The 9,371-nt window shown below is 36.3% G+C and overlaps 1 protein-coding gene across 4 annotated transcripts in view; it reads left to right on the top strand.

Annotated features, from left to right (window-relative positions):
* BRCA2 (BRCA2 DNA repair associated) overlaps positions 1-9,291 on the top strand; it is a 65,439-nt gene extending 56,148 nt beyond the window's left edge. For 3 of the 4 annotated variants that reach the window (XM_044777302.2, XM_070520471.1, XM_044777299.2), the window contains 3 exons: positions 2,573-2,817; positions 4,446-4,592; positions 6,000-9,291. In XM_044777302.2, coding sequence (XP_044633237.2) covers positions 2,573-2,817; positions 4,446-4,592; positions 6,000-6,638 — 1,031 coding nt within the window. In that variant the 3' untranslated portion in view covers positions 6,639-9,291. The remainder of the gene's footprint in view (positions 1-2,572; positions 2,818-4,445; positions 4,593-5,999) is intronic. The other variant, XM_070520472.1, reaches the window with a different exon arrangement.
* The last annotated feature ends 80 nt before the right edge of the window (positions 9,292-9,371 follow it).

Raw genomic sequence — 9,371 nt, forward strand, 5'->3', positions numbered from 1 at the left:
CTTTGGAAACTGATAATTTCTCTAAAAGCTGTATTTAATATTTAATCTGAGATTAAAATCCATTAAAGAAATCTGCTTGTAAATTTGAAAAATGAAAGAAATAACCATCATTTGCAACAGGATAAACAAATCATTATCTGAGAATGGTAGTTCTTTCCATTCCTGTCATTTATAAGGGAAACATAATCCTCAGAGTAACAGGAACAAGAAACTAGAAACAGTAAGATTGAACATTTGATGCCCAGTCCAGCCCTGAGTTTCCCAGCCTCAGTCCTACCCCAGCTTATCAAGTCATCCCTTCCCATTTTTGGCATTGAAATTGTTTATCTTTTTATTTTGAGCTAATTTCAAACCTTAAAAGTTGCAAAAATAAGAGTTTTCAAATATCCCTCACCCAGCCTCCCCTAATGTTAAAATCTTACATGACCATAGTATAATTATGAAAATCAGAAAGTTAAATTGGTACAGTTTTATTACCTACACTGTAGATTTATTTGAATTTGAAGGGTTTTTTTAAAATTTTGGTGAGGAAGATTAGCCTTGAGCTAACATCCATTGCCAATCCTCTTCTTTTGGCTGAGGAAGATTGGCCCTGAGCTAACATCCATGCCCATCTTCCTCTACTTTATATGTGGGACTCCACCACAGCATGGCTTGATAAGCAACATGTAGGTCCATACCCAGGATCCAAACTGGTGAACTTTAGGCCTCTGAAGCAGAGCACACAAACTTAACCACTACACCCCTGGGCCAGCCCCAAATCTGAAGTTTTCCATGCTGTTTTCCTTTTTCTATCCCAAGATCCCACTTTCATTTAGTCATTATTTCTTCTTAGTCTCTTCCAATCTTTGACAGTTTCTCAGTCTTCCCTTGTTTTTCATGATCTTCACACTTTCAAATAGACTGATCTTGTAGCATTTCTCTAGATTTGGGTTTGTCTGATGTTTTCTCATGATTGGAATAAGGTTATGCATTTTTGGCAAAATTACCATGGAAATAATGATGTGTCTTCTGTACATCGTATCAAGGGGTTAATGATGTTGACAGTTCTTATTACTGGTAATGGCAACCTTGATCACTTGGTTACAGTGGTATCTGCTAGGTTTCTTATCTGTAAAATAACTTTCTTTCCCTTTGTAGTTAATAAATATCTTCAAGGAGATTCTTTGAGACTACGCAAATCCTATTTCACCTCAAACTTCCACCCATTAATTTTGGCATCCATCAGTTGATTTTGTTTGCAACCATTATTACTGTGATATTTGCCTGGTTTTTTGATTTATTTATTTATATCATTATGCACTTAGAAGTACTTATTTTATTCTATGGGTTAAAACTCAGTATCTTCGTTGTTTTGTTGCTCAGATTGTTTCAGTTTGGGCCATTAGGAGCTTTTTCTGGTTGACTCATAGATTCTTTTGAGCACTGCCTCACTTTTTGGCATCACAAGATGTTCTAGGTTCATCTTGTATGTTCCCAGCCCCAGTCCTGGAATCACCTACTTCTCCAAGGAACTCTGGATTCCTGTTTTGGAGAAAATGGTGTTTAAAAACAAGATCTGATTGCTAGATATGCCCATTCCTCCAGAAGCACCATTGCTTCTAGGCCCTATCAAGCAGAAAGAATGGGAAATATGTTTGATGTTCCATTTTGGATTCCCTCATATCTGGCTGGTTTTGTTTGTTTGTTTGTTTGTGGGATATGTGAAGAGTGTGTGAAATAACACTGTGGTTCTCAGAGTAAGAGCTACATGATAAGACAGGCCCAGAGAAGTGTCACTCCCTCCTCATCCATGCTACCCCACTGCTATTCCTCCTTTTTTTCCACCTGTACCCTATTATTGTAGTTTCTAGTTTATCCTTCCTGTGTTTTGCACAAATGGACAGATACACATATATTTTCTTATATCCCTGTCTTTCTTATATGAAGGATAACAAACTATAGTCTTTCTTTTGTGCTTTTCTTTTTTCACTTAACAGTGTGTTTGGAAATCACTTCAATGAGAACTTCCTCATTCTTCTGTCCAGCTGCATAGTATACCACTGTATGGATGTACCATAGTTTAGCCAACTACTCTCTTGGGTATGAGTTAATATACATTGCTTTCAATAGTTTATCATTACAAACAGTGCTTCAGTGAATAACCTCATACACCAAGTGTTTTCATGAACCTTGTTGTATTTTAGTATTATTGGAAATATATCTTCAGAGTTGAGTACTAGAAATGAGATTGCCAGATGGAAAGGTAGGTGCATATGTTGGCTTGCTAGTTATTACCAAAGTTTTCTCCAGAAGCTTGCACAAATTTGTCTTCCCACTTCAATGTACAAGTATACCTGCTTCCCCGTGGCCTCGGGAACAGAATGTGTTGTCACATTGGCATTGAAATTTAGCACTATAAGCAACAGGTCATTGTGGAAATCCTGAGCTTTCTCTAAATTTATTTATTTTGATTTGTTTTTACCATTAGCATACCAAAATAAATGAGCATATTAGAGGTTCCTTGCATTTTTAAATTTATCTAACATGCATAATTAAGTGGGTTTTTAGTTCTTGTTTTTTTTCATTTTAGGTCTTTCTCCTTTGGTCTATTTGTCAGATGACTGCCATAATTTTTTGGCAATAAAGTTTTGGATAGATCTTAATGAAGACTTTATTAAGCCTCACATGTTAATTGTTGCGAGCAACCTCCAGTGGCGACCAGAATCCAACTCAGGAATTCCTACTTTATTTGCTGGAGACTTTTCCACGTTTTCTGCCAGTCCAAAAGAGGGCCATTTTCAAGAGACATTCCACAAAATGAAAAATACTATTGAGGTAAAATTACTTTTCAGCATTACCATGCATTTTGGTATTTTCCTGTTTTGGCAGTCAAATATTAAAGGAAGTAGCAGCTTTTATGAAAATCAGATAGTTGAGATATAATGTAAGGTGAGGTTGCATCACATTAATTGCTCGTGAACCTGAGGAGATGGGGTGGGTGACAGCTACCAGGGAGAAAAGAATGATTTGAAGGGAATTGAGTTAGAAATTGTGGGAAGGATGTTCACCGCTACAGACTGTAGGCAAACTGGAAATTGGCAACAAGGTAATAGGAGTTACCTGTGGTTCAAAGTAATTGACAATGTGATCAGTTATTAATATGCAGACTCCAAATTTACATTTTAAACTCCTTATCTAGTATTTTATAAAGTTTATACCTGTCTTTGATTTGAAATAATCCCAAATAGGAGAACACTAAAATTATTTTCCCTGGATCCTGTAGGCATTTTATACTTAAATCTAGAATACATAATATAATAATATTAGCTAAAGTGTACTGAGTGCTTACTGTCTGTCAGGTCTTGTTCTAAGCTTGTCTCATTTAATTCTTCCGCCACCCCTATGAGCTAGAGAACTGTTTTTCCATTTTATCGATGAGAAACACAGAGGTTAAGTCACACAGCCAAACTAGTAGAACCAGGATTCATACTTAAGCTATCTGAATTCGGAGCCCAGACTATTACCTACAATGCAATGCTGCCTTCCAGTAAAATTTTGGATTTTATAAATTGCTAACTAGTAAAGAAACTACAAAAGATAGGCCTCTTAGTTCGGTAGGTAGTTCTGTAGTTTAGTATTTGAAATATGTGTTATTCAGAATTTATATAAATAAAATTATAGTTTAAAAACATTCGAGTAGCTGTAAAAGGAGGTTTGTGTAATATTTTGCCTAAAGACTTGGTACACATAGTGAAGAATAACACCCTGCTTCATCTGGTTTCTAAATAGGGGATGGAGTGGGGGTTGCATTCATCATTTGGCTCCCATACAGAGTGCCCACTGTTTACATCCCAGGTATTCTCTGAGACCATTCAAGGGCAGCGCAGAGACAACTAACTGTCATTTACACAGCATTTTAAAGTTTTACAAAATATTTTCATGAATTAGGTTAAACCATATGAAATTGCTGGTGTCTGACCATTTGTGACTTATGAAATAATAGTTTCATGTGGTTTAACCTGTACGTATTTCAGTTAGTTCTTGCAACAGATGTAGGCAGTTCCCTCATTTTACTACCAACTTAGGAGAACTCTGTAGATGTTAGATGAGGTACAGCTCTGAGGTAGTGAACAGAGCAGAATGTGAGCCCCAGTCTTCCATCTCCAAACCCAGGATCATGCGATGCCTTGCTGTTCAACAAGATGGTTGGGAAGATCTCTTACATCTTTCCTCCCTGACACACGCATACACACTCCCTCCCGCTTCGCTCCCTCTCTCCCTCCAACAGCTAAGTTCCGCTAAATCACTGATGTTGGTTTTGCATTTTTGCATTGGCATATTGTTTCACAGTTCTATCAAATTTTCAGTGTCGAATTTTTATTTCTGGTTTTAAAGGTAACACTGAAAACATGAATATGTAGGTTTTCATTTTACAAAACAGCTTTTCCAATTTATTTTCTTAGAATATTGATATATTTTGCAATGATGCAGAAAACAAGCTTATGCATGTACTTAATGCAAATGATGCCAAGTGGTCCACCCCAACTAAAGACTATACTTCAGAGCCACACACTGCTCAAACAGTCCTTGGTACGGGAAATAAGTTTCTGGTAAGTTAATGGAAATTTAAAAAATTTTATAAATGTTACATCTGGAGACAACAGTATACTCTGGTGTATAGCTAGTAAACATGATAAAGTGTAATTAAACGTAATTTGAAAGTTTGATTAATTGTTATATGGCTCATATAGGTATAGGTTATCTGGAAATTATATTTTGTTGATTGAAGCCAGAATGTAACAGTCTTTAGGGGCAGATTTTACAAACAGGTGCTTTCATTTTTAGCATTCCAAGTACATGTGATTGAAAAGACTTTTTGCCTGTGTCTTTCTGGTAGGAGGACTATTCAATACAATTAGGGTTGTTTCTAAGTTCAGTTTGATTTAACTCTTTATTTATAAATTTTTTTTTTTTTTTTTTGAGGAAGATTAGCCCTGAGCTAACTACTGCCAATCCTCCTCTTTTTGCTGAGGAAGACTGGCACTGAGCTAACTTCCATGCCCATCTTCCTCTATTTTATACGTGGGACGCCTACCACGGCATGGCTTTTGCCAAGTGGTGCCATGTCCACACAGGGGATCCAAACTGGTGAACCCCGGGCTACCAAGAAGCGGAACTTGCAAACTTAACTGCTGCACCACTGGGCCAGCCCCTGATTTAACTCTTTAAATCACAATAAATGCAAATCAAGCTAAAGCCTGTAATATTAGCTAATAACTAATTCTTAAGTAGCTAACACTTGCTAATTGTATCTATATTAGCTTCTTATCGTCACAACAACCCTATGAGATAAAAATTCTTACTTCCATTTTGCAAATGAGGAAACTAGCATAGAGGAGTTAAGCAATTGCCTAAAGTCACAAAGCTAGAAAAGTAGGCATTAGAACCCAGGCAGTCTGTTCTTAAAATGGTTTTAAAATGTTTATCTTAGTTTAACTTGTTAATCATAAAAGAGAAAAGATTAAAGGGTAACTTATGTCCCCTGCCTCCTTTTTTTGTCTTTTACTATAGTTAGTCTTCATCTTTCTTCCTTTTCATGTCTTTTATTCTTTTTTTGCTTAAGGAAGCTTAGCCCTGAGCTAACATCTGTGCCAGTCTTCCTCTGTTTTTTGGTTTTTGGGTTTTTTTTTAATGTGTGGGTCACCGCCACAACATGGCTGACAAGTGGTATAGGTCCACACCTGGGGTCCAAACCCATGAACCCAGGCCGCTGAAGCAGAGTGCACCAAACTTAAGCACTAGTTCACGGGGCCAGCCCCTTCATGTAGTTTTTATATTGTCTTATGCAAAATTACTTCTTTCTGGAATAATAACAATAATATGACTGTCTCTTGAAATTAGGCAAGTGAGAATGTGTGTATTTGTGTGTTTAAATATTTTTGATGAAAAGCTAACGTGGTTTTGTTTTACATATTAGCATATAATTATATAGAGTGTTTTTGTATTTTTTTAATTAGATGTCTTCTCCCAATAGTGAGATGAATTACCAAAGTCCTTTATCACTTTGTAAGCCAAAAGGGAAGTCTGTTTCCACACCTCTGTCAGCCCCAATGACTTTAAAGTCTTGTAAAGGGGAGATGGAGATTGATGACCCAAAGAACTGCAAAAGGAGAAGAGCCTTGGATTTCTTGAGTAGACTGCCTTTACCTCCACCTGTTAGTCCCATTTGTACATTTGTTTCTCCAGCTGCACAGAAGGCATTCCAGCCACCACGGAGTTGTGGCACCAAATATGAAACACCTATAAAGAAAAAAGGACTGAATTCTCCTGAGATGACTCCACTTAAAAAAGTTAATGACATTTCTCTTTTGGAAGGTGATTCAATAGCTGATGAAGAACTTGCATTGATAAATACCCAAGCCCTTTTGTCTGGTTCAGCAGGAGAAAATCAACTTATGTCTATCAGTGAATCCACTAGGACCACCCCCACCTGCTCACAAGATTGTCTCGGACTGAAAAGGCATTGTTCTACATCTGTGGTCAAGGAACAGGAGAAGTCCCAAGTCAGTACCAAAGAACGTGAGACTAACACGCAGGACACAAGAACAGTAAAAATTATATCTAAGAGACTGCAAAGGCGACAAAAACAAAAATGACAGTAAATTAGTTACTGACTCTTAACCTTTCCAGTTCCTGTAATATACAGTTTCAAACTACGCATCAGTATTTGCATAATGAAAAAAGAAATAGTTCCAAATTCACCTACGTGCTTGTATATCACAGGAATGCTCTTTGCCTGCTTCTATATTGATAGACTTTTATTTCAGTTATAGATCTGAGAAATGTATATTTATTAACTAATCAAGAAAAAATCTTTAAATCTTTATGACTGGATTGGATCACTACAGGTATTTTACAAACTATTTACAAAGTAAACACCTTTTTCTTTTAGATTGTGTCCTTAATTAAATGAAACTAGGTTTCTAAGTATAGTTATTTTGACTCACATAATTCCTTTTAGTCTAGTTTCTATGTTAGGTTTCTTGGAGTTTTTTTAAAAGTTACCCACTATGAACCAATTTTCCTTAAGGCCTGTGTTGTTTCTACTGTAATTCTATCCTGATCAAAAGTCAGGATGAATAAGACATTACAGTGGTGTTTTCTTTTGAGCAGTTCTTTTTTATGATTCCATTGTGATCTCTCAAATGATTTCAATTAAAAGTCAGAAGCAGATTTCAGTGTTAATTTTGTTGGCCTTTTTTTTTTTAACAAAATGATCATCTGGGTTGAAACTTAAGAAAAAAATCTTTCTTTCAAATTGGCGCTGATTCTGCTTGCTTTATTTTTAGCCCTATCACAGGACTCAGCAAGTACTCCCTTTTAAACCTGCTTTTCTCTAACCACCAAAGCAGAAGATAATAGTTCAGTTTAAGATGATATTCTTATTGTTACTTTCTTATGTTTAATAGAGAAAAGAGAGAAAGCAGTTCTAATTAGGAGCTAATGGCATGGAGAAGCTCTTAAATCAGGTCTTTTAATATGTCTTAAATTTATATATAATATGTTTTCAAATCTAATTATAAATACATTTCAAAGACAAGAATAAATCCCTTTAAAAGACACTTTGTTTCTTTCCATAACTGTGATCCATATTTTTTCCTCTCCTCTAAAAATCATTAACATAATAAATAGTCCATTCTGCTATTCTTTTTAACTTAAGTGTTTTGCCAGTCTTATTAACGTGATTTAAGTTTTGGTCATAAAACAATTTGGTCTTCACATCTTAATCATTTTTCTAGTGATCCATTCTAGAACAGGGAATAAAATTTGAGTCTCAGGCAAACAGAAAGAATAAGAATTTAAGAATTTAACTTTTTTTTTAAAATCCTGGAAAAACTTCACTGCTGTTCCTCCTCCATTCCTCATTAGCATTTAAACTACCTGTTATAGAGAGATCTAGTGCACATAATCGTGTTTATAAACTGCAAATAATGTAGCCAAATGATAATCTGCTGTATGAGCAAAGTATGAAACTTGAGTATATGAGGATATTATTACCCCCAAAAAGTGACAATTTAATGATTACAAAGTCAACAGTGTACAGTGAATGATAGAGGGTAAATGGTAAAAGCAGTTTGTGTTATTCAAGTCACTTAATGAGGGCGTATTGTGTATATAAAGCACTATGCCAACTCTCTGAAAGATGCAAACAATAATACACGAAACAATACAAGTCAATGTTGAATGGTCAAAAAGTTATATAAATCAAGAGCCATGGGATTTGAGAGAAAAAATAGATCGCTTCTAGCTGGGATAAATAAAGTTGGTGGCATTTAAGCAATTATCTTTATACTGGCAAACCAGGTATTTCACAAGTCATATAGGAAAAAAGTGGCAAGTAGACGGGGAGACTGTTGTAAGCTCTTTGAAAGCTCTGGATCTATGACCTGGGGCCATGTCTCCATAGTGGACTCTCACTTAGCCCAAGGGATCCCAAAGCCCTACGCAGAGAGCCTGACATCCATCACAAGGGCTTGAATTCTGACCCTTTTGGCAACTCCTGTGGAATCAAAGGAAGGTTATTCGCAGTTTGGGCTGACACTTTCCCCCTCTCCTATCCCAAATGAGTCAAGCCGTCCAGACCGAGCAAGTTCTCCAATAACCGTATTTACTGGGATACTCAGGACTTCCTGAGCCTGGTAAACAGTATTGTTATGTGGATTATCGTTATTATTATTAGAAGATTATTATGTGTTGTACTTGGAAGCATAGAATTTAGCAAAACTGTAATACCTTAGATTCATTCAAATTCACTCAATTTTGGTTTTGTCAGCCAAACTTTGTTACTCAAAGGAGATAGCCATTTTTAAAATGTTAATGAAGAAAAAATTCCGGATGCATTGCTAGTAGCCATCAAGATGTTGAGTAGATTTCAATAGTGTCAGATAACGGAATGTTAACGTAATACAGTCTTTGTGATATGCACAGATCAAGTGTATATAAGTAAAATATAAAGTTGCTTTCGCGGGGCTGGCCCGGTGGCCGAGTGGTTAAGTTCGCGCTCTCCGCTGCAGGCGGCCCAGTGTTTCATCAGTTCGAATCATGGGCACTGACATGGCACTGCTCATCAAACCACGCTGAGGTGGTGTCCCACATGCCACAACTAGAAGGACCCACAACTAAGAATGTACAACTATGTACCGGGGGGCTTTGGGGAGAAAAAGGAAAAAATAAAATCTTTAAAAAAAAATAAAGTTGCTTTCGTCTTTTATGTCTCCTAATTATTAAAGAAGACTGGTAAATAAGTTTCTGGTATAGAAAACTGGCTCTTTTGGTGGAATTCTGTGAGATTTAGGTGAGTAACTTTTTATATTGTTGAACCAAAAAAA

The sequence above is a fragment of the Equus asinus genome, chromosome 11 (assembly GCF_041296235.1).
Source record: "Equus asinus isolate D_3611 breed Donkey chromosome 11, EquAss-T2T_v2, whole genome shotgun sequence".
In the NCBI taxonomy this organism is placed as follows: Eukaryota; Metazoa; Chordata; class Mammalia; order Perissodactyla; family Equidae; genus Equus; species Equus asinus.